At 43.7% G+C, this 26709-nt stretch overlaps 1 protein-coding gene across 1 annotated transcript in view; it reads left to right on the forward strand.

Annotated features, from left to right (window-relative positions):
- Window positions 1-8057: 8057 nt before the first annotated feature.
- Window positions 8058-26709, forward strand: part of trim9 (tripartite motif containing 9) — a 180442-nt gene continuing 161790 nt past the window's right edge. Inside the window, exon 1 of the mRNA XM_070877493.1 lies at window positions 8058-8936. Within this exon, the coding sequence (XP_070733594.1) occupies window positions 8160-8936 (777 nt within the window). The 5' untranslated portion in view covers window positions 8058-8159. The remainder of the gene's footprint in view (window positions 8937-26709) is intronic.

Consider the following 26709-nt stretch of genomic DNA (forward strand, 5'->3'; position numbering starts at 1 on the left):
ACAATGTTTTGGGTTATTGAAATATTGATATTGATATTGATATTGAAATATTGATATATATATTGATAGGTATTGTTATGAGTTGTTTAGAAATTTCATTCATCTTTCTAAGGTGAAGGGTCCATTGAGCAAGTTGAAGTAGCGGAGACATCCACAAATATCGACCCCTCCAACAGCTCGCAGGAGGAAGAGATGGAGGAGGAGGACGTGATCACGCAATTCATCAGACAATTTGAGGCGGAGCAAGAGGAGGAGGAGGATGAGGAGCAGGAGGAGGACGATTGTTTTTGGGGGTGGGGGGACAACCTGCGGCCATCTCAATTGAGATGAAAGAGGCACCGGGACCAAGCGGTGTGCAGGTGGCGCTGCCAAGCTGTGTAATTTTGCAAACACTGACCCCACGGAAGTCTGGTCAGCGGGGTGAGCAATTGCCTACCATGGAGGGTCAGACTGAGAGCTTAATATCCCTGTGCAGGGAGACGGTCACGATTGGTTGCGACCTTATCCAGGGGTTTGAAGGATTCTCTGCCAACTGGAGCCGGTTCTCCGTGAACTGGAGCCAGTTTCCAGCAACCTGGAGCGAGTTCTGCACGAACTTCTCCAACTGGTCTTCCGAGCAAGCACAGACTGCAAGGGAGATGTTGGAGACCAGACAGCCGCAACCAATGCCCTACGGCATGCGTTGCTGGCTGGACACAGCGCTGCACCCCAAGGTGTCGTGTCTGCTCGCAGCAAAACCCCGAGCACGCAAGCGAGTACGGAGGACACAGTTCCTCCTGACTCGGAAGTGGAGCTTCGGGCTTCCGCTTCCGCTCCGTCACCTCCACCATGGCAGGAATTCTTGCCGTCCCACTCTGCACGACGTCTTGGTGTCGGTCTGCGTGGACCAAAACGGACGGGTGGGTTACGAACACGGGGCAGGACTAGACCTGGAGAGAAACGTCACCACAGGTAGGGAGGCGGTTGTTTTTTCACAAAGTTTGTTCACTGCTCACTTGTTCACTTGTTCAGTTGTTCTTGTTTTGTTAGTTGTTATTTGTTAATTTTTAAGATTTTGTGTATTTGAGGGAAGGGAGGGTTGGTGCGGGTGGCGGGGGTTGGAGGGATAGTTTATCAATTTTTTTTTCATATTTGTTAATGTTCTTAATTCAATAAATTGCGTGTGTCTTCTCTCTTAGTTATTAACTATACAGTTGTTCATCCATATTTGATTATTCTTTTTGTCTTGTATGTAACCTTCATGTAACTGTAACCTTCATAATAACACTGCATACTGTATACACATAAGAAATGCACACCTTGACCACAGGGGGTGAACTTGTGGGAGACACTCCTCACCTGGTCATCCAGGTATATAAAGGGAGGTCCCACGGAGGGTCATCACTTCTTGGTCCTGTGAATAAAGGTTCAGGTCACAGAGTGACCTTGTCTGCAGAATGTGCCTCATGTGAATTTATAGTAGTGTGTAAGGACATTACATTTGGCGACGAGAAACTGGAATCAACGACTCACGAGAATGGCCACTGGTAGCACAGAGGAACGGTACTGTGTTGGTGAGGACTGGGACGATTTTGTTGAGAGGCTCCAGCAGAGCTTTGTCACAAAGGACTGGCTAGGAGATGCAACGGCTGGCAAGCGAAGGGCGCATCTACTGACCAGCTGTGGACCTAAGACGTACGCGCTGATGAAAGACCTGCTCGCACCCGAGAAGCCGGCAGACAAAACCTTTGAAGAGCTAAGCAAACTGATCGGTGAGCACCTCAAACCGATGACCAGTATACACATGGCCCGACACCGATTCTATACACACCGACGTTGGGAAAGATAGAGCATACCGGACTTTGTTGCGGACCTTCGGCGCTTGGCCAGCCTCTGTAAGTTCACAGATGCCTGCAGGGGGAGATGCTAAGGGATTTCTTTATTATGGGCCTTGATCATGCCGGGATTTTCAGAAAGCTAATTGAGACCAAGGACTTGACCTTGGACGCAGCGGCGTTGATGGCTCAGGCCTTCATGGTGGGGGAGGAGGAAACCATGATAATATATGCATGCAGCTCTGCTTCCAACGTGGTGATGGATCAGGGAGTTAACATTGTAAACGCAACTCAGAATCCCGCAGGCAGGCAAGGGCAATTCGACACCACCCAGGCAGCAACAGACTCGAGAGTGGGTCCTCAACAGAGACAATGACAGATTGAACGGACATTTACGCCATCACGGTGGACAATGTGTCTCGGGATGGGGCCATTGACAGCCATTAACAGAGTGCTCAAGCGTAATCAAAGAGACAATCAGAGAGGAATGCCTGGTAACAGCCTTTTGTTCACAACAATCTCAGCTCATGCTGGAGGTGCGGGGGCAGACATGCTGCAAAAACCTGTAGGTTTCAACAATTTATCTGTAGAAATTGTAACTTCAGTGGACATTTAGCCAGAATGTGCAGGAATTCCACAGCGAGGCTAATTTATGAGGCAGATGAACCAGAAAAGGGATCTGCAAGGCAGGTTGATACTTGGGACAAAGCAATGGACGCTGAAGTTCAGCGGGTTCATGTGGCAAACATCCACAGCTCATATACCAAAACACCACCTATGATGATGAAAGTCCTATTAAACAGCATCCCGGTACGCATGGAGCTGTACACAGGGGCCAGCCAGTCACTTATGAGTGTCCAACAATTCGAGAAACTATGGCCACTCAGAGCTAGCAGACCCAAATTAGAATGCATTGACACGCAACTACGGATGTACACCAAAGAGATCAGCCCAGTGCTAGGCAGTGCACTGTTGGTGGTCACACATAATGGATCAGAGAACCGGCTGCCACTCTGGATTGTCCCGGGAAATGGTCCCGCGCTTTTGGGGAGGAGCTGGCTAGCCGAGATGAACTGGAAATGGGGGGATGTGCACGCCATTTCATCTGTGGCACGAAGTTCATGCTCACAGGTCCTACAGAAATTTGAGTCACTATTTCAACCTGGTGTCTGGACTTTCAAAGGTACCAAAGTAGTGATACCATCACCCCGGACGCCAGACCAGTGCACCACAAAGCCAGAGCTGTGCCGTCTGTGGTGCGGGAGAAAATTGAGAGTGAGTTGGACAGGTTGCTAAGAGAGGGCATCATCTTGCCCGTTGAATTCAGCAACTGGGCAAGCCCCATCGTCCCTGTCCTAAAAACGGATGGCTCGGTCAGGATCTGTGGCGATTACAAGGCCACTATCAACCTAGTGTCACTACAAGACCAATACCCGCTTCCAAGAGCGGAGGATCTTTTTGCCACGCTGGCAGGCGGCAAGCTGTTCACCAAGTTGGACCTCACTTCAGCCTACATAACCCAGGAACTGGCCGAAGAATCCAAGCTACTGACCACCATCACCATGCACAAGGGGCTGTTTGTCCACAACAGGTGTCCGTTTGGCATTCGATCAGCGGCCGCTATCTTTCAAAGGAACATGGAAAGCCTGCTCAAATCCATCCCTGGAACAATCATATTTCGGGACGACATCCTTATCACGGGTCGAGACACCGAGGAACACCTCCACAACCTGGAGGAGGTGCTACGCGGCTGGACCGGGTAGGCCTGCGACTAAAGAAGTCCAAGTGTGTGTTTTTGGCCCCAGACGTTGAGTTTTTGGGCAGGAGGGTTGCCGCAGACAGGATCCGGGATACCGAATCCAAAATGGAGGCAATTCGTCGTGCGCCCAGGCCCGGCAACACATCGGACTTGCGTTCATTTCTGGGACTCTTGAACTATTTCGGGAACTTTCTGCTGAACTTAAGCACATTGTTGGAGCCGCTACACATGCTCCTGCGTAAGGGTTGCGATTGGTTTTGGGGGGACTGTCAGGAACAGGCTTTCAATCGGGCGCGGAACCCGCTTTGTTCTAATAAGCTGTTGACTCTGTACAACCCCTGTAAGATATTGGTTTTGACATGTGATGCATCATCCTATGGGATTGGGTGCGTGTTGCAGCAGAGTATGATGAGGGCCAACTCCAACCTGTGGCTTATGCCTCAAGGTTGCTCTCCCAAGCAGGACGGGGATATGGGATGGTTGAAAAGGAAGCACTCGCATGTGTCTAGGGGGTGAAAAAGATGCACCAGTACCTTTTGGCAGAAGTTTCGAGTTAGAAATGGACCACAAGCTGTTAACATCCCTGTTGTCAGACAGCAAAGCTGTCAATGCCAGTGCGTCAGCTCGCATACAGCGATGGGCTCTCACGCTGGCTGCGTATGCTTACAGCATATGGCACCGGCCAGGCACCGAAAATTGCACTGACGTGCTCAGCAGGCTTCCACTGGCCACCACTGAGGGGGCAGCGGAGCAAAGCGCTGAGATGGTCATGGCCATTGAAGCCTTTGACAGCACAGGCTCCCCCATCACAGCCCGTCAGATCAAAATCTGGACCAACAGAGATCCCCTCCTATCCTTGATTAAGAAATGTGTCCTGACTGGGGGTTGGGCGCCCGCACACGGAGCATGCCCCGAGGAGGTCAGACCCTTTCATAGACGGATGGATGAGCTCTCCATCCAAGCCGACTCCCTACTATGGGGCAGCCGGGTAGTCATGCCCCAGAAGGGAAGGGAAGCATTCATCAGGGAACTCCACAGCGAGCACCCAGGCATCGTGCTAATGAAGGCCATTGCCCGGTCACATGTATGGTGGCCGGGAATTGACTCAGACCTGGAACATTCGCAGGTGCACGACGTGTGCCCAGCTGGGCAATGCCCCCAGGGAGGCCCCACTCAGCCCGTGGCCCTGGCCCACCAGGCCATGGTCACGTATTCACGTAGACTATGCGGGCCCATTCATGGGAAAAATGTTCCTCATTGTTGTTGATGCGTACGCGAAATGGATCGAGTACATCATATTGAATTCGTGCACGACATCCATCACTGTGGAGAGTCTGCATGTGGTATTTGCGACCCACAGCTTGCCGGGCATCCTGGTTAGCAACAATGGCCCGTATTTCACTAGCTATGAATTCCGGGAGTTCATGTCAGGTAATGGCATCTAACATGTCAGGACGGCACCGTTCAAGCCAGCTTTCAATGGCCAGGCGGAACGTGCGGTCCAAATCATAAAACAGGGCATGCTCCGGATTCAAGGACCCTCCCTTCAATGCCGTCTATCGTGCCTCCTGCTGGCCTATCGGTCCCGACTGCATTCACTCACAGGAGTCCCGCCCGCGGAACTACTCGTGAAACGTACATTTAAAACTCGGCTGTCCCTCATTCAGCCTGTCCTGTCAGACATTGTTGAGGGCAAGCGCCAATCCCAAAATGAGTGCCATGACCGTAACTCAAAGGGGAGATGTATAGAAATCGATTACCCTGTATTTGTTCTTAATCACGCTTTGGGGCCCAAGTGGCTCGAGGGTGCTGTAATTGGCAAAGAGGGGAACAGGGTCATAGTGGTCAGACTTAACAATGGACAGATATGCCGCAAGCATCTGGACCAAGTAAAAAAAAGGTTCAGCATTGACACTGAGGAACCTGAGGAAGATCATGAGATGTTGCCCACACCACCGCCAGTGAACGAGCAACAAGAACATTCAGCAGCATGCACAGTCCCTGTGGCCAGCCCGGACAAGCCGGAATCACCACAGGTGACAGAGACACATGCCAAGACTCAACAACCAAAGCCCCAACTACGGCGCTCCACGAGAGAGCGTCGGCCGCCTGAAAGACTTAATCTTTGACCCCATAAGATGTTGGGGGGAAGGTGATGTCATGCATGTAACCTTCATGTAACTGCAACCTTCATAACAACACTGCATACTGTATACACCTAAAAAATGCACACCTTGACTACAGGGGGTGAACTTGTGGGAGACACTCCTCACCTGGTCATCCAGGTATATAAAGGGAGGTCCCATGCAGGGTCATCACTTCTTGGTCCTGTGAATAAAGGTTCAGGTCACAGAGTGACCTTGTCTGCAGAATGTGTCTCGTGTGAATTTATAGTAGTGTGTTACACTTTTTATATACAAGTACTTTAGTAACACTTTAGTAACATTAAACTTTATAAAATAAGCATCAATTCTGATGATAGGCCAGTGCAGGCAAGACAACAAGGACACCCCACACATTTGAAACTTTTGATTAACCCTTCCTGTAAATCAACATCTGAATGTCCACATTTAGCGAGTGGAACCCCTTTCTGTTACGAAAGACCTCTGCGTTCTTTAAGGGTGCTTTGAGAGCAATGTGCGTGCAGTCTATTGCTCCCTGCACCTTGGGGAAGTCTGCTATTCTCGAGAAACCGAAAGTACTCTCGGTCTGTGCCTCCCTGATCATTGTGAAGCTTATGAAGTCCCTCCACGAGCGTAAAGAGCTTCAGACACCTGTCAAATGCAGCAGTGTGTAGCATGCTGATATCTAATTTTAATCTCTCAACAATATCTAATCACTGTACTCTGCACTCTCTGTACTCTCTACGCTGTATACCAGTCAGTTTGATAGGCCCCAACAATATCAGTAAATAACTTCACTATGTAAAAGCTATTTAATAAATTCAACATATATAAAATCTATTAATAAATTCTATTACATAAAACCTATTTACTAAAAATAACGTAATAATACCTATTTATATTCCCTGTCCCAATATTCTGAGTATAACTAACTCTCTAAATAAATCACATCTAATCTTCCACCCTTCCACTGAAGTCAAAATGGTGTCAGTAGTGCCCATTTTCCTTCTCTTAGGCCCAGAAAAAGCAACTATTTCTCAGCACTCTTTTGTGCCTTGCAACGGCCCAGCGAAGTGCATGCTAGATGCTGAAACTTGGGATGGGCCTTGTGTGGGCTATAATTTCGGCAATCTTCTCGGTGATCAAAGTGGAAACTTAGGCAGCTGTTTTTCAGGCGATATTTTGGGCCTAGTTTCCACTTTTTGCTCAAAATGGGCAATAAAGATACGTGTTGGGCCATATATGGACCATAAATAGGCGATGTGAAGTGGAAAGTCTAGCCCATAGAATGGTTACAGCATGGAAGAAGGCCATTCGGCTCCTCGAGCCCGCACCAACTCTCAGCTAGTCCCATTTCCCTGCCCTTTCCCTGTAGCCCTGCAATTCTTTTGCTTTCAGATACTTATCCAACTCCCTTTTGAAAGATAAAATTGAGTTTGCCTCCACCACCTTTTCAGATTGTGCTTTTCAGATCTTAACCACTCGCTGCGTAAGGAAGTTTTTTTCTTCCATCGCCTTTGGTTCTTTTGGCAATCACCTTAACGACCCTTCTGCCAATGGGAACAGTTTCTCTCTACCTACTCTCTCCCTCATGATTTTGAATACCTCTATCAAATCTCCTCTCAATCTTCTCCACTCCAAGGAGAAAAACCCCAGCTTCTCCAGTCTATCAACATAACTGAAGTCCCTCATTCCTGGAATCATTCTTGTAAATCTTTTCTGCACCCTCTCTAAGGCCTTCACATCCTTCCTAAAGTATGGTGCCCAGAATTGGACATAATACTCCAGTTGGGGCCAAACCAATGTTTTATACAGGCTCATTATAATTTCCACACTTTTGTACTCTATACCTCTATTTATGAAGCCCGGCATTCCGTAAGCCTTTTAAACTGCTTTCTCAACCTGCCCTGCCACCTTCAACGATTTTTGCACCTGTTCATGCACCTCCTTTAGGATTGTACCATTTAGTTTAAATGTCCTCGCCTCATTCTCTCTACCCAAATGCATCAATTCACACTTTTCTGCATTGACTTTCACACATTTTATGACAGCATGTCGATTATTGATCGTCATCAGCCGTTGATGTACACAACCTGAAAAGTGATGTTTCCAAACCAGCAACAATCGCATCGCACTCATTAAAATGTTTGCACCCTGCCATCTCTGGCTACGTGGATCCGCAGGAGTGCTTATGCAACCGCACGATGGTCCCAAACTTCACGAGGCGGTTGCAGTCCGGCAATGATTGGCCGTCCGAGCGCTCAGCAAGCAGGTTGGAACCAATCGGAGTGGTGGTGACGCGGGGTTGGGCGGGGCAGCGAGCGAGGGGATTATTGTGCGGCGGCTGCGGGAGAAGCAGCTGCTTGTGCGCGGTACTAGCCTTCAAATATCAGTAAGCTATTTCTTACTGAATTCAGGGCGGGCGCGCTTTGTCGTTGCCTTTTTATTTTGCAGTTGCTGCCAATGGAGGAGATGGAGGAAGAGCTGAAATGTCCGGTGTGCGGAGCTTTTTTCCGAGAGCCCATCATCTTACCCTGTTCCCACAACCTGTGCCTGGCTTGCGCTCGCAACATCCTGGTGCAGACGCCTGAAGCCGAATCCCCTCAAAGCCGCACTTCGGGCTCCGACTATGACTACCTGGACCTGGACAAGATGAGCCTGTACAGTGAAGCCGACAGCGGCTACGGTTCATACGCCGGATTCGCTAGCGCCCCGACCACCCCGTGTCAGAGGTCCCCGAACGGCGTGAGGGTCTTCCCGCCCTCGCCGGCGGTGCCTCCCCGCAACTCGTGCATCACCTGCCCGCAGTGCCACCGCAGCCTGATCCTGGACGAGCGAGGACTGCGCGGCTTCCCCAAGAACCGCGTCCTGGAGGGCATCATCGACCGCTATCAGCAGGGCAGGGCCGTGGCTCTCAAGTGCCAGCTCTGCGAGAAGTCGCCCAAAGAAGCCACCGTCATGTGCGAGCAATGCGACGTCTTCTACTGCGAGGCTTGCCGCCTGAGGTGCCACCCTCCCCGGGGCCCGCTGGTCAAACACCGCCTGGTCCCGCCGGCCCAAGGCAGGATCTGCAGGCGGCTGAGCCCCCGCAAAATCTCCACCTGCACCGAGCATGAGCTGGAGAACCTCAGCATGTACTGTGTCAACTGCAAGGCGCCGGTCTGCTACCAGTGCTTGGAGGAGGGCAAGCATGCCAGTCACGACGTGAAAGCTCTCGGGGCCATGTGGAAACTTCATAAGGTGAGCATTAAAATGGCAGCAGTTCTTGTAGCTTCGGTATGCAAAAGCCATTTCACTTTGGTGAATCAGAATGGGCGATGGCGCCTCCATGCTCTTCCACCAACATCTTGTACTCTTGCGTACAGCCAGGGGCGAGCGATGCCAAACCAATAAACTTGCAGACCAGGTCATTGTAATTCACAATTAAGATTGTGTAGTGTAACCTTTATACATTGCAATGAACAATTTTCTTAATTTTTTCCCCTGTATGGCGCTTGTCTCAAAGTAGACGATGGGCATGCAAAGAATGTATTTTTGTTAAATTGTCAATTTTACGGAAATAAGTCAAGGTTTGGTTAGAATGATTTTTGTTGCTTGTTTCTTTAAAAAATCTCATTTTAAACCTCTTGCAGAAGTTAAAATTATGTAAATGTTGATGTACTTCTGTGGGAGCTACGTGCTTGCGTTTACCAGTCAGTATGTGTTTTAAACGGCTTGTCAATTGTCATTGGTACTTTATTTTTGACGCATCTAGTTACAAATTCTGCCGTCTTGCGTCGTCTTTTGACCGCTTTATGGTCAGCTTTTCAACAGAATGCTTAATATACCATTTGATTTAAGTTCTCTAGGTGATTATGCTGCCGGTTGCAGCAGTAGATCTCAATGGCCAGAGGACATCAGTAAAATAGTTGACGTGTTTTCACGAATAAATTGGTTCTTGCCTTCATTACTAAGTTAGTTTTGTTCAAATTTTAATTTTAATTTCAAAGATGCAACGTGATCTAAATAACCAATATGGTGAACCAGATGAGAAACGTGCAGTTAAATGAAATCGTTCCTCCTTCTCTCCTGATCATTTAAGCTAAGAGCTGTTTTGGTATAGGAAGATCTTTTGGTGTGCTGTTTTTGTCCCTGGAGAACCCCATCAGTAGCCACTATTTATGCACTACATAATACATTAATCTGAACTTTGCCCTCTGGCTATCTAACGTTTATGATCTTGAAGGAAATAAATTAACTACCTATACTTCCAACATCCGACTACGGGCTTTTCATTTGCTGCTAGAGTTGAGATGCTTTGTAAAACTGTTAAGTGTTCCTTTTACTTGATTGTCAATAGTAGTTTTTTTGTTTACACTTTTTATTTTTTATTTAAAAATTCTATTCAATACACTTCAATTTGCTGTAGGGTTTAATTTTTGTTCTTAGTAACTCTCTCTTAAGCAACTTAGCAGATGGTCTTTCATTTCCATTTAGTTGCTGTAACCAACATATGCTTAGAGCAAAGCAAGTTTTCTGCTTTCCCAACCCCCCACTGCACCTCCATGACCCACATTGTTCACAGCCATCAGCTGTAAGTTAATGAGAAGAATCTCATTTTCTCTTTCCATTCTTGGGAGCTTTGTGGAGGTTAGTCCCATTCTATCAGCCTCCTGTTGCTATTCATTTCACAGTATAGGGTAGAAGACAATAGCTCCCTACTATTAGGCAGCACAAAGTAAGCAGGTTTTGATAAATATTTCCATTATCAAAAGTATCTCCCAGTTTCAGTACTGGGTATTTATATTTTCAATTGCAATGTATTAATACATTAACATTTAGATAATAGCACCATTTATTAACTTTGTCATTTTCTGTAAAGTTTGTAACTGCTAATTAGAATGAAACCAGCTGCATTTATGTATGATGTAAAAAGTAGCTGCAAGCAGTTATATGTAATTTCTTTCAGCCATTTGAATAGAACATTTTATGCATGCTTCTATTAATTTCTGCTGAACATTTTATTGGACTTAAAAGCCTGATCTGAAGTTTTATTCAGAGGGTAGAACCATACCATTGCATAATGGTAGCTGCTGTAGATATTTAAGATTCTGAATAACTGATATTTTCAGTAATGTCTTTTGAGATAGCTTAAGCAAGCTACAATATCAGTCTCTTTCTCTCGACCAGTCAGCTATAACTGTAGTGACCTGAGGGCTTTTAAACCTGTTTTCTTGCTAGTATATAATATACTGTATAGAAATTGATCTAGCATTAATTACTATAAACCCCAAATTCCAGCAGTGCCATTGGAACAAAGGCAGAGCAGGACTACTTCTGCCTGACTTGAGGTCCGGGGCACTGACCCATGATCATAAATTACAGGGTCATCTAATTTAAATTCGGAGATGTGTTCATGCTGTGTAAATACAGCCTCAATGTCACAGATATGCTGGGGGAGTGTTGATTGATATTGCTAGAGAGCCTAGCTTGGAGCTGTTGTCTCTGCCAAGGAGTTAGGGTATTAAACACAGTCTCCATTTTACAGATTTTAGAGGGACTGATGCTCACAGACAATACACATGCCAATGCAAAGGTTGCAGAGACCTCACTTGCTGAGTGTGGTCGCAGGGCAATTTAGTCCTCTGGGTCTTCCTTCACTTCCTTACCATGGTCTTGCTTTTTATGCTCCGCTAAAAGGCATCATATTGTCCCTTTTCTATGACCTCCACTCACACTAACTTGCATCAGCTCAGAGTGGAATTTATAACAAAAGCTGTCCTTACTGGCACAGAAAATGGTAAACATATATAGGGCTAGACTTTCCACTTCATATTGCCTATCTATGGTCCATATATTGCCCAAAACAGACCTCTTGCCCATTTTGAGGAAAAAGTGGAAACTAGGCCAGAAAGATCGCTGGAAAAATAAGCCCCCAAGTTTCGGCTTACTTCGCCGAGCTGATCGCTCAACACGTGGTCCATCTCAACTTTCGGCACATCGCCATCACAAGGCCGGGCTGGTCGCTCGCCGAGAACAAGGCTGGGTAATAGTTGCTTTTCTCGGGCTTTACTGAAGGAAATGGGCTCTATGGACGCCATTTTGAAGATCGGAGGAAGGGTGGCGGCAGCTAAAAAATCGTGTTTAAATAGTTATTTTAAGGGTCCTGTACCGATAGATCTACTCGTTATATTTAATTTTAATAATAGTAGCCGAGTGGATTAGGCATTTTTTTTTAGTGAAAAGTGCATTTTATAGCAATTGAAAATAATTATTGATAGTGATGGGGCCTTTGCTTTCTGCGCCATTAATTGTAACTGCTCACAAGCTGATTTCTGAAAGGATCAATCGAAGAGGTGGCAGAGTAATGCATAGATGGAGACACGGGAGACGAGCGTACAGCCAATGAAGGTACTTGGAAAAGCAATCTTGGCTCGTCTGAAAACGCATGTCGTAGGAGGCTGCGCTTCCGGAAGGAGGTCATCGATGAGATCTGCCAGCTCAAGGATCTGCAGCCTTCCAGCACTATCAGAACTGCACTGTCTGTTGAAGTGAAGGTTAATGCAGCCCTAGCCTTCTGCGCATCGGGATCTTTTCGGGCTTTAGCTGGCGACATCTGTCATATCTCGGCACGCCACACACTGCTGCATTCGACAGGTGACTGAAGCCCTTTACACTCGCAGATGGACTTTATAAGCTTCCCTATGACCAGGGAGGCACAGATTAGGAGGGCTTTGGGTTTCTCGAATAGCAGACTTCCCCACAGTGCAGAGGGCAATAGACTGCATGCACATTGCCCTGAAAGCCCCTTTTTAAAGAACGCAGTAGTGTTTCATAACAGAAGGGGATTCCACTCCCTGAATGTGCAGCTTGTTGACCACAAGCAAATAATCATGACAGTAAATGCTGCATTTCCTGGCAGCATCCATGATGTGCACATCCTAGATGAGCGTGCTATCCCTGACCTGTTTCTCAATCAGCCAGAAGGTTGGATGCTGGGGGATAAGGGATATGGCCTTGCCAGTTGGCTGATGACCCCACTGTGTAATTCCATCACTGAAGCAGAGAAATGTTACAATGAAAGCCACATAGCGACATGCAACATTGTCAAAGACAATTGGAGTCCTAAAGCAGCGCTTCAGATGCCTGGACCATTCTGGTGGCAGCCTACAGTACCACCCTGACCAGGTCGCTGAGTTTATTGTGTTGCATGCTGCATAACCTAGCTATAAAGAGAGGACAACTAATGGGGCTGCAGGTCCAGGAAAGGGAGGAGGAGGAGGAGGATGTGGGGTGCAGCATTTGTATTAATGCTTCACCTTAAGTAATGTTATTACAAGAGAATAAAGATGTTAAATTATTCAAAATGCCTAAGTTAACTAACCTTAATCAGAGAATGCAGAACAATTGTTAAAATCATTAACAAAATGTATTGCAAACAAAATTCTTTTCAAACACCCTCCCTCCCCCCCCCCCCCCTGCCCAGCCCAACTATGAACGAAAATCGCCCCCAAAAAAATGGGCCATGTTCTAGCGATGTCCTACATTGCTGGAACAAGGCCCATTTTTGGAGGTGATGCCACCTAGTGGAAAGTCTAGCCCATAGATGTATCTATTAGACCAGAACCACCCAATGCTACCTTGTATGACTACATTTGGAACAGGCTTTGAGATTTGAGCTGATTTCTTGACCTACTGATATTACACGTTTCAAGTGCAATTGTGGTATAAATGGCAGAATTTCTCGGCCAGCAGCTTTGTCCTTTGTTATCATGTCATTTCCACATATGCAGCATTTTGGGGGAGGGTGTATCTTCTGTCAGCAGCCAATTCTACTGGAATTTAGTGTGCTTTTTCGAAAGTGTAGCTCTGAATCTGACCAGAGTGTTGTTGCCTACACCAGAACTCTTGCGTTTACACCAAAAAAAGACTTTAGAGCCATATGATAGTTTGTAACATTGCTTTGTCTATTTAATTAAATGCTCTTAAACAAGTGAAGTTTCAGTTGATATGCAAGGTGTAGAAGGACAAGTTTCCCATTTTACACAAACCTTTAGATGTATAAGCTTGAATATTGGAAAAATTTCAGTCAGCGAGGCTCTGATTGCTCAACAGGCTTGGGCATTGAGTAGGTAACACATACAAACAAGAAACTACCAGGTTTGTTCTTTGATTTGGTGAATTTCATCCATGACAATGATGGGGAAGCTCTAGTTTGCCTTGGCACCTGAGTTAGGATGAAAAATTGGCCAATGATCCAGCTCTTGATCATTCACATGACCCCAGCTGGAAGTGTGCATGTGGGAATACTGGTTGAGGACATGTTAACACTCGAAGATGATAGATCCACATTGAATAACCTGATGGCCACTCTTTAGCCATGTGAAGAATAGCCACTTTGACAAGGCACCAGATAGAAATTCAAGCCTATAGAACTATATTGCAACAATGAGTTTACTCCTTTTGAGAGGAGTGGGAAACATGACGTGAAGTTTATGAAGTCTGTCTTGCTGACAATAAACTATTCCAGAACAGTGAACTGCTGCACATAATTTGATCAAGTTTTTAGGTTTTTTGACCCCAGTTACAATTTAAAGCCTTTGGCATTGACTTCTTTTAGTTCTGTATTTTTAAATACTTAAGTGTTAATGTTCATAATTATGGAATTGTAACAGCACAAAATGCAGAGATGAAGAGTTGAGAAAACTGATGGCCATTATGGAATTTGATATCCATTTAGTTATTGCTAGCCATTATATATTCTCTCATTTGAAAAATACTATAGGTAGCAGATCTCTCATGAGTTTTCTGCACTAGCTGTTGATTCAGAACCACTGACAGCTCCCTTGCTTCACAGAAGCTTGTTGATTCTCACAGTGCTGCTCACATGGCCAGTGACGTAATTGCAGCTTAAAACTTCAGCTGGTATCTTGTCAAAAGCTTAAATGTTGCTGACTTGGTGTAGCAGGTCGGGGTCTTCAGTGGTAACGTTGACTCTTGTATCTTCAATTTTTTTTTTAACCAGTAACGCTATGTCTGTTGCTGCCAAAAAAATACTTTATATATTTGTATTCACCAGTGGCTCAGTGGTAGCACTCTTCTCAGTCCGATGCTCGTGGGTTCAAGTCTCACTCCAGGGACTTTAGCGCAACAATCTAGGCTGACACTGCAGTGTAATGCCGAGGGAGTGCTGTACTATCGGAGGTGCCATCTTTCGGATGAGGCATTAAACCTGACATCTGCTCTTGGGTGGATGTGAACTATTTCGAAGAAGAGCAGCGGCGTTATCCCTGCTGTCCTTGCCAATATCTATCCCTCAATCAAAATAACATTGTTGTTTGTGGGAGCTTGCTGTGTGCAAATTGGTAGCCGCGTTTGCTACATTACAACAGTGACTACACTCCAAAAAGTACTTTATTGGCTGTAAAGCACTGAGATGTCTGGTGGTTGTGAAAGGTGCTATATAAATGCAAGTGTTTCTTTTTTCTTTCAAATTTATTTTTGATAGTTACTATCAAAACCTCAACACAAAATATAATTTAGCATAAATTATTTTGCTACATTATCCACTTGGTTATAATGTGCTGAATGGCAGCTAGGATGTGAATTGCCAACAGATGATTGGTGATATTGATGAAATTCTGCATCTTTTTAAAAAAAAAACTGTCTTTATAATTGCAGAACCACCTCCCTTGAAGCATCCAGTGGCATTTTCTGTTCAATGACCCATCATTAGTTGTGAAAATGGAAATCTGATAGCGAGCCAGAAACACTGATGCGAGCAACATTTATATTTGTTGTGGGCAGTGGTGCCCCCTCTTTTCTCCTCACCCCCCCCACCCCCAAATATACTTGCGTGTTGCTGCAACTGGTAGTGGTGCTTAAAGTAATCACATGTCATGTGGCATTTGGGTGTCTGCTCACTGAATCCGTGTAACAATTCTGAAATTTAAAAATGCGTATTAGTCAGTGATTACAATTGAAACCTCTATATATACACACACACATTTTCATTGACTGACTAACTTGAATCATATAATTTTATTAAAAGCAATTATGTATTCCTAAAGGAGATAATGTAGCTTTAATAAAAAAGTGTACGGTTTTTAATTTGATTCTAGTGGTTGGTGAAATTCCCAAGCTGCTCCTTTAAGGGAGGATTAGGCTGTGGTGAATAATGATGATTTGGCACGTTATCCACTTGCTTACTACCTTTTTTCTTTCCAGAGTTGGATTATTTCCATATCCACAAGGTCAAACGAATAATTATAGTTACTGAAATATTTTATTGATCTATTCTGATGCAAATGGTTACCATAAGACAGATGAGGACACCAATCAATATTTGGAGAGCTTTGTTTGGTCTCGGGGCATTTATATTTGAGTGAGAAGATGGAAACTGAATTTACAGACTAAAGCTTAATGTATCCTAGTTTCCTTTTTTTTTTCCTGATCCAGAGTATAGCCTCAAGTCTGTTTCCTCCTTCCACCCGCACGCACATACACCCAAGGGAAATTGACCTTGCTGTGTGGGGAAATTAGGGCACAAACCAGCAACCTTAGCACATTGCTGAATTGCATCAGTAGGAAAGAATATGCTGTCACTTGCCAGCTAATAAGCAATTTAAAAGGTTAGAGTTTGTAAGCTTGAGCCTAATGGTTCTTTGCTGTGGAACTCTACTCTTGTATGTCTGTACAAGCTTTGCCTACTGAGAGTATAATTGTGGTAATGAGGGCTGCTTGAATATAGTGGTTTTATTTGGCACTAAGATCTACTTTGTTACACGGTGCTAATTTTTCATGGTCAGTAAACCATTAGTAACAAACCACTTGTAGTATATTCACTAAAGTTTAATGTCTTTTTTTTTAAACTGCCTGAGGCTAAAATGCAAATTGAAGAAAAAAACTACTTCAGGAAATTAGTCATTTGACTCTATTTTGGATTTGAGATGTTAACTATTGCTTAATCCTCTAAATGGAGCCTCTGGGAATTTTGTTAACCAATGGAATCAAATTATAAGCTGTACATGTTTTTTTTTTAAAGCTACATGATCTCTATCAGAAATATGCAATTGCTTTTAATAAAATTCAAATTAGGCACTTGAATAGCACTTGTTTTATAGAATGTCTGTCTGAAACAGTAAATAAATTATTAGATTGATTTTTGCTGAATAAATCACTGTTCGTGTTGATCATGAAGGGAGTCTAGAATTTGTGACTCGTACCATTAAAATAACAAGTTTGATTAGATTAAATTCTTCTGACGTATAGTGATCTGATTAATCGATCACGGTATGAGGGCATATAAATAGAAAATAACGAATTGCCTCAGTCAGTTTGGGAAATGTTTCACATTGGATTTATTGAATTGAGAGATTTTGAAGCAATTCGCGCTCATCATTGTCAGTACAGTAATATAGCACATCTGGTCACTTATCTCATTTTTGTTTATGGGACCTTGCTGTACACATTACATAACAGTAAGTACATTTCAAAAACAATTAATAGGCTGTGAAATGCTTGGGGATGTCTTGAGAGCTATACAAATGCAAGTTCTTTTCTCAGCCAAATTTGCATTGAACAGTTTATAGCTGAATCTGACTTGCGGTCTGAATTTTGTATGTTCTGTTACAATTGTACTATACAGATAGAATCTCAAATTTTAGACTAGCCATCAAAAAGCCTTAAATGGAAAACCAGAGACTTTTGTGATCTTGATAGACATTTGGGATTCTCAAATTATTTCTGATAATTAAACTTTGCTTCAGTGACCTGCTGCTTGAAGTTCTCTGATCATAAGCTGGATAGCCTGGTTGCTGTGTATTTTGGTTCAAGCTTTGGATGAAGGAACATTGCACTTGCTCTTGTGCACATGGACAATGTTTGATGTGATCTACTAAAAAATGATTTTACAATTATACAAAGAAGTAAATTGGGAAGTGTCGAGAAAGGAGAAGGTGCTAATAGCTTTTTTTAAATTCATCTTTTGTCGTAAAGCCACTTTTGATCTTGCACATACAGGTGGATTATTAAAGGACAGGCATATGACAGTTGTTCTGTAGAGCCCAGAAATTCCAATTCTCTGATGCTGAAATGCAGACTGAAATTAATGGGTAAGATTTGTAGCTTTGTCCAAAGGTAGGTCACGTGCGAGATGCAGCATTAGGCCGAGGCTAAGCTTCAGAGAATGAGCAGGATTTCAAAACCAGTTAAGGGAAAATCCCAACATCATCCTACTTTGAGAAATGTAAGTTCTAATACTGCTACAATTATTTAAGACATAGCAGCAAGAATAATATGCCATCTGATTCATTGGATTTTTGTTTAATTTTAAAAGTCTGTTACAGATATTGGAATGTCGGGCTTGAGATTCTGTTGAAACTGAGGAAACATTTAATTGATCTGGTGTTTTTTTTCCCCTCACCATTTCCCCCTAATCACCACCCCCCCCCCCCACTGCCGAAAGAAGGAACAAAGCAGTACAGCAGTGCTTTATTGATTTTTTTTATTTGCAACTCAATTGTAGTAAAATTTAGTGAGTGAACTGTTCTAGAAATAATTAAGATCTTGTGTTTAGAGACTGACAAAAGGAGCATGGAGCAGACATCACTGTTATTGGGCTTTTATACATTCTTGGTGTGGTCATTTTCTGTGATTCTCTGCGGCAGACTAACTATATAGATATGCTCTGAAATAACATTTAATTGCTGTATTGAATGCAGTCGTGCTGAAAAGGATTGAGTGCAAAGTTAGCTTGTATGCACAAGTGCCAATCTTCTACAACAGTGCATGGTGGAAAGGACTACACAGAATATGGAGATTGCAGAATAATTTTGCACTAGATAAGATTATTTGGTGCTATAAAATTCAAATACTACAGTGAACATATAGAAAAAGTCTCCCTGATTTTTCACCTAGGTAGTTGTATGTTAGTAACTATCAAATCCATAAATTACATCACTTCACAATTACCATGAACTGAAGTACAGGTTGAACCCCTCTTATCCGTAACCGCCCCTCCATTCAGAGCCATTCCTGGATGGCGCATGCGTACAACGCGGCTGGTGAAAAATAAATTCACCTAACTTTGGAGCCGAAACCTTCGGGGCCTGACGGCTTGCTGACACCACACTGACTGTCTGACAGTCGTCCCAGCCAATTGGTGCGCGTACACATGTGACCTCCCCTTATTCAGAAATATACCTCATTCGGAACAGGCCTGGCCCTGCGGATTCCGGGTAATGGATATTCAACCTGTAATATGGCTAGTATTTTGAGAAATGTGCAATTTAGATAAGGCTTTGTATGTTGGCTCATTCTTGAGATTTTGGGGCAGTTTCTCATTTCCTGTTGCAACTACAAAAATAATTTTTTAATTTCTTAATGCTTTGCTAAGGTAATAGAATCATTATTTACATCAAGAAGTCTCCATTATCAAATCATTTAAAATTTAATCCAACATGCCAACTGTTAGCATTTTAATATGGCATTGTGTTTTAATTCAAGCTTAAGGCAGGACTAGAGACCATTGGGACCAATCAATCAGATGTTGCTTTCTCCCACTGTCCATGAATTTTAGACAGCAAAGTTTCAAGATGCACCTATGGTTTGAGTGTTGCTGTTCATTTAGTATTGTCCCCCAAAAATATCTCGGCTGCTTTTTATTAAAAATTGATTCTCAATTCTGGGGCATGCTTGTCTGCCATCTTGTATGAAGGTTTATTTTCTTAAATTACTTACAGCTTCTATTTAAGATGAGATTCCCTGGTGTGAATGCCAATAACTGGCTTTATTTGATGATTTAGATAATCAAACTTGCAGAATTATTAGAATTTGGAAATTAAATAGTGATCAGTAAGTTTGCTTAAAGTAAAGAAAATTGCAGTGATATTTCTATCTCATTTGCATTTGCTCCCATAAGCGATTCTAATGTATGATGGCTCTTTTGTACGAGTGCAGAATTGGGCTATGTTCTGTAACATTGAAGCTGTTTTTGGTCCTTTACACCTGTGCAGTAACCTGGTACAGAGACGCACTGTTTGTCTTCTAACATTAAGAGTGACCGAGGGAAAATAGTTTGGAGGCACTCTGTTCAGTCCACTTGAGAGCAGAATATTCAGGTCCAGAAATTTGTTCCTGTAAATTATATTTTCAGGCACTTGAGTTTTAAAAATGATTAGTGTGATTTTTAGTGTAAGAGAAATCCTTTGACGGTCAAAAGGGCAACATAAGCTAGAAATTAATGTTGCCAATAGTTGGGTGAATGCTCAATGTTTTCTTATGACCGCCCTCTGTCATTTTAACAGATGTTAAACTATGATACCAGTAATTTGACATTTTTATATAAAATTTCAAAAGCAGAAAGTGTTATAAATATTGAACAGACAAGTTAATGTTTGGGTGATGACTTTCCATCAGAACTTTTGAGGGTTTCATTTCTGAGCTATTGACTCGACCTTGTACCTGCTAATGCCACTGAAAATCCACGCAAACCTGACAACTGGAGAAGAAACTCTACTCCACCAAGCTCTTTCAGATTGATTACCAGCCTTCCATCTTACCTAGTTGGATTGGTCATTTGCCCATGATGCCAAATTGCCCATTTTTTTCCCCTTGAGCCCAATTAAAAGATCATTAATCACTTCTTCAACGGTTTTACTCTTGCTTTCAAAAAAAAAGCATCCCATGGATTTAAAAAAAAAAATCCAATTATTTCCCCCCCTTGAGGTCATGCTTATGCATTTGATAACTTGCTAATCTTGCCAGGGATGTGAATTGGGCTACAGCTGGGAAGGGGGTTTAAATCAGCTCCAGGTTACTGTTCAACATTTACAGCAAAATTATGATCCTGATAATGGAGCATAGGAATAAAAAATAAATTACATATTGTGGACTGAAAGTTGAAGAATCCCTTTAATCTCTGCTGCAATACAGCAAATTCTGTGGGCGCAATTTTCCCCAATGCTGTTTTTTTTGGCGTATTGCCAGAGTTACGCCTTTGTTTTGGCCCTGCCTACTCCCAAAAAAACAAGTAGAAAGTTTCCCCATTCTATATATTTTTTTGAAATTGGTGCCGTGCAGCCTGTCCTTTAGCTTTGGGGAGTGGAGCCTAATGTTTCTGCTGAAAAAACGATGCCTCCCTTTCTGCGCATGTGTGGGGGGAAAAAAGGACTTTTTTGATGTGATTGCTGTGGGCAGGTATGCCCAGTACAGCTCCCGGTCCGCATTCGGCCATTTTTAAAGAGCCAGTTCTGTGTGAGAGCTTTAATTCTCGTTGGAAAAATCGGAGTTGCAATACAAGATGCAACGTGGCTCAAGGACCAAGAATTTCTTACAGGATGAAGTGGAGGCACCAGTTACTGTGATTGAGGGCAGATGGCAGGAGCTGGACACCAGCAAAGGTCACAAGTTTCATCAAAAGAAATGCTGGAACCAACTTGCAGAAGATTACTGTGCAATGGTGATCACCCTGAGGTCTGGAGGCCAGTGCAAAAAGTGGCAGGACCTTGGTCAAGTAATTAGTGCAAGTAATATTTTCATTTATTGACAAATTGTAAATGTGACCATCTGTATATGTTCTCTTTTTCTCCCTTTTCTTTCTCTCTCCCTTTTCTCTCTCTCTCTCTCTCTCTCTCTCTCTCTCTCTCTCTCTCTCCCATCTATACCCATTGACATACTTGGAAGACAGGGTTGCTGCTTTGATGGGTCCTGCCTGGAGAAAAGCAACCACCACTGCACAAGCTGGGCCCACACTCGAGGGAGAGAACAAGTCCTGCAAATTCCACAGTCTGGCTTTGCTAAATGTTCAGTACTGCGCAGGCTAGCCATGCTTCGGTTCATGGGGATGTCTGTCAGCACATTGCATCAACCGAAGCGTAGCTATCATTCATCGTGGTCCTTCCAATCAGTCTGCGCTATGTGAGCCTACTCGTGCCACCCACCCTGCCCCCTCCTCTGCTGCTAAACATTTGTCTGTTCTGTTAGATTTTGCAGAACCTGAGGCCAACCCTGACGATGCAGAAGAATATTCAGACACGGACGAGCCTGAAGAGAACATCTTCCAGACCAAGAGCATGGGGCGGGGGGGTGGGAGAGGGAGGTGATGGATGAAGCCCCCACTGTTGTATTCACTCCGGAGGAGGTGCAGGTACCACCCATTGAGGTGCCAGCCCCTTTCCTGAGTGGTGCGGGTGTTGGGACATTCCATGGTTTCCCACAGTCCGAGGCTGCAAGTCCCAGTGGGATGCAGGATGAGGAGGGGAAGGAGAGCTCGATGCGTTCTCCTGGGGTGCAGGATCGAACAGATGTGGTTCAGATGATGGCAATGAGTATGGAGAGCATTGACTATGCGCGATCACTCCTGGACGCCATCAGTGGGATGGGTGATGAGGTAGTGGGACTGTCGGGAGAAGTAACAACACTCTCTCTTGAAATGGGAACATGAGGGAGGGAATGTCTCAGGCAGCTGATGCAATGTCGGTCAACATAAGGGAAGTAATGTTACCAGTAGCTGAGACACTGTCAGGGCACATGAGGGAGGGAATGTCGGAGTTAGCTGCTGCAATAAGGGAATAGAGCCTGCAGTCATTGACAGAAGAAACTGCCACGCCCACTCCAATCCCCAGACTAGCCTTTGAAGAGGCCCAAGCTGGGCCTTCCACATTACTGCCTGCCACACACCCCCACCTCCCCAAAATCAAGAAGTGCGTATTACCCGAGATGTTCGAAAGAATAAGCTTGGTACCAACCCGAGAAATGGTGTGCCACTGCCAGTGGGCAGGAGTGGAGTCAACAAGACCAAGCGCAGCAGGCAGTCTTAGAATAAGGTGGAGGAGAGATGGGTACAGCCTTTCTTTGCTGTTATTATTGTTACTGTTGTAACTGTTCTCAAATTATGTTTTTTTAAGTTAAGTAAATTTTCAACTTTAAAAGTTTGTAAGTGATCTTAACAGAACTTAACTAAAAATATTCTTGTATCAAATTTTTAAGTACAAGTGTTAAACTTTTGAATAAAATATATTTTAAATTCTAACAATCATTTCCATTATTCCATTCACACATTACGGAACAGATCCAAACAGTAAACATGGTCTGTTTGGAATCGTTGCCGCTGAGCCTTCAGGCAATGAAGAGTTCACGGATGAGCTGCTGGCGCAGGGCTCAAGCAATCGTTAAAGGGGCACGACGGCTCACCCTCTTCCACCGTCGTGCTCCGGGTTCAGATAGTTGCATAGCTTCCTTGTCCTCGTCCTCATCCTCATCAGCCACTCACCTCAGGTGGGTCTTCTATCAGCTGCTGGTGCCTCATGATGGCTTCGCTATGCAACATCCAGCACACAACAGTGAACTGACCGATCTCTGGAGTATTGCACGTAGCCTCCGGAATGGTCCAGGCATCGGAAATGCTGTTTCAAGATGCCAATGGTCCCCTCTATTCTGCGCATTGCAATGTGCGACATGATTTATTCCTGGTCAGCTTCCGTCCAGGTTACGCATAGGGGCGTCGTGAGCCAGGTGGCGAGGCCATACCCTTTGTCTCCCAGTAGCCAGCTCTGTCCTTCTGGCTGCTGCTGAAACATGTCATATAGCGCTCTCATGTAGGATGAATGCTTCATGGGTACTCCCAGGGTATCTTACATCAACTGACATGATGCGATGCATGTTGTCACACACGAGTTACACATTAATGGAGTGGAAGCCTTTTCTGTTCCTGTACACCTCTGAATTCTCAAGGAGCTCGCAAGGCGATGTGGGTACAATCAATGCAGCCCCTGTACCTTTTGTGGAAGCCAGCAATCCTGGAGAAGTCCACAGCCCTTTCACGCATTGCCTGGGCGGTCTAGGGGAACTTTATGTAGTCATTTCTCCAGGCATATAGTGCAGCAGTTACCTGCTGAATGCAGATACGTGTTGCATATTGAGAATGGCACGCATATACCCAGTTGTGGCCTGGAACGATCCAGATGCATAGAATGAAAGTGCAGCTATAATCTTTACTTCAACTGACGCTTCTAGGTTGCTGGTCTGCTTTTACTAGATCACAGATCTCAGTTACAACTACTTTGTGGAAACTCAGCCTTCTCGCACAGTCTGCATCACTCGGATGCCGGTATGAATGCCTGTCTCAATATACCTAACATGGGTAAGGCCTCCTGCCCATCGTCCTACGTGCTCTGAGGTTCCTCATGCGATGACGTCGAATCAGTTGTTGTCTCCGCAGCACTATCATGCAGAAGGCTTGTACGAGGTATGGCATTCAGTATTGCCCCCATGATTAAATTGTACCTTTTGCAAGAAGCTCAACAGCAGGTAGGACAAGCTTCTTTGGTGTCTCCAAGGTCGACGCCCCAGTAAGGACCACACCCAGGTCTGAGCATGCGTAATAGGCTTGCTTAGATTGGGAACCCCCCCCCCCCCAGCTTAATTTGATGCTGCTTGCTGGATGGTGTAAGGATTCTCATCCCTTCAGTTCGGCTTCCTCCACCCCAGCCTCACACGGCTTCTTTTGAAGCTGAGCCCTGAACCAGTGTCCGGGTAAGGGACTGTTTCTGCCAGCTGACCCTAGAGTCTGGTTTGGAGACGTTTGGTGGTGGCATGGCACTATATGTATATGTAAACATGTAAATAAAAAAAATTTTGAAATCCAAAATTGAAGAATTGCATGAAACTTCCATTTTCTGCGTTTTCAGTTGGAAAAAATTAAGCTTGATGCTTCATATTGTGTTCTTGACTCCCTCCAAAACTTTACATAAGAACAATGGCATCTTTCTGCACTTTTTTTTTGATTTGCGCTGGTTTTTCTTCAGTGCACAGAAGGTTTTTTGGGAGTGGTCACATACGCCACCCCAGGAGAAATGTAAGTTGGCCAAACTTGCATAAATGCGTGAAACTGGCACAGACATCAGGTTACGCCCCCATGACGCAAAAAAAACCTAACTTTTTTTTTAAAAAATCGTTATGTTCTTATGGGTCATCGACCTGAAACATTAACTCTTTCTCCACAGATGCTGCCTCACCAGCTGAGAATTTCCAGCATTCTGTTTTTATATTCATATTTTACGGTATGCAGTGTGCCTGTAATTAATGAGTGAACCCACCACATTCCTGCCAACCCTTAATCAGAACTGCTATAACTCTAAAGATCTTCAATATTTAGATACTGGAAAACAATTAGTATTTATTAGTTTGCATAAATTTAAGGACACCACTTTGAATAGGCGTTTCTATATTTCAGAACTTCGCCATATACGCAAGTTAATATTGCTGCATGTCTGTTCTGTTTTGGATTGGATTTTTCAGCCAGTACATGAAATTCCTCATGATGGGAGAATGCCTATTTTTCTGAAATTAATGATCCACTGACAAAACTATAGGAATGTACAAATTTGAAATATTTGAGAATGTGATTACATTAACAGATTGTTAATTATGAAGAAAAACTAACATAATTTATTAAGTGTTTCACCCTCATTTGTTTTCAGTTAATTGCAGTGTTGCTGCAAATTGTTAATTAATTTCTGTACAATTGGATACAAATAGCAAAAGTAAACATGCACAGCCCTGTACTATCCTGCATGGCTCAAAGGCAAATTTATTTATCCTATTTATTGATTTATGGTACAGTTGTATGTTGAATAACATCTGCAGTTTACAATTTTAATATTTAAGGCAAGTGCATGGGCACTTTATTGCTAGATAGCAGTGGATAATCATATGTTACTTCTCTCAATGTGAGATTATGAAGATTACAAAGAACTTATGAAATTTTTTCACTTTTGGTTGTGGGCATAAAAGATCACTTTACAATTCACTTGCAGGCTGCACAATCCATGCAGGTAGCAGAAAAGAATGGAGTCTTCCACTGCTGCAATCTGGTCTGTAGCTCAGCATGAATTGATAGTGTCGCTACTGATTACTGATTAATCATTTACTGAATTACTTCATCTATAAGGAATTTATTGAAGCCTCCAAAGCAATCTGTAGATGCTTTTTGACATACGTATGCATCTAATGAATAATTTGAGGTGCTTGTAAATTGTCTGCATGCAATGACCTTCAAATGCAAGTGCTTCAAATTAAGGACCATCTTCCCAGGAGAGCATTGTAAAAGTAATTAGCTGGCTTCCTGTGACTTGCTTGTGGAAGTACAGAGAAACCCTCAGATTCTGATGCACAACAGAGTAGCTTGGTGCTAGAAAGGCAGAAAAATGGAAAGGGTAAAAGATTAATAGCTGTAGTAGTGAGTTTTGTGCCGATTGTGTTGTATTAATTGGAATCCGGGATGGTAGGTCATCCATAATGGATACGCAAGGTGCAAATAGATTTTCTTTATAATTATCTGAAACATGGCTGAGGGGTTACAAATCCCTTTCTTCATCGCCAAGTTGAAATGCATACCAATTTTACTTTCGGTGTCCATATGAACACGAGTCCAAGTCCATATATTTGAGTGTGCACCATTTGATTGATACACATTTTGTGAGTGTATAATTGAGTATTAGTTGACTTAAAACTCAACTGTTCTGATCATCAAAAGTCTATTTTGTATCTGTTCAACAAAATGAGTGATTAAAAAAAAAAATGAAATGACATTGATTACAAGTCTTCTAAAAATACTGGTATATCTGGTGTTGATTATCAAACGAAGGCAACACTTCCCTCCTTTTCTTCCTGCTCCGCCCCCCCCCCCCCCCCCCCGAATCTAAAAACCTACGAAAATAATAATGGGTTAGTACACTGAGTAGGTCCGTCCATTCTGGTTCTACCTGTATTAGAGAAACATTCATTCCCATAGCAGCTTACTTAATTCAGAATATACTGACTAAACCTTAAGTTTAAACCATAAATTCAGACAAGGAAAATTGGAGGAGGTGCACGAGTTGGTATAACGAAGATTCAAAGCAGCCTAAAATCATAAACTCCAGGTGTGAGTATAGAGAGACAGACAAGGCAGATATAGAAGTTAAATATAAAGATGGACAATAAGAAAAATAAAAGGTAAAGTGATGTGGAGTCAGTGGATAAGAATTAAGAG

This window comes from Pristiophorus japonicus, chromosome 4, assembly GCF_044704955.1.
Source record: "Pristiophorus japonicus isolate sPriJap1 chromosome 4, sPriJap1.hap1, whole genome shotgun sequence".
Taxonomy (NCBI): domain Eukaryota; kingdom Metazoa; phylum Chordata; class Chondrichthyes; family Pristiophoridae; genus Pristiophorus; species Pristiophorus japonicus.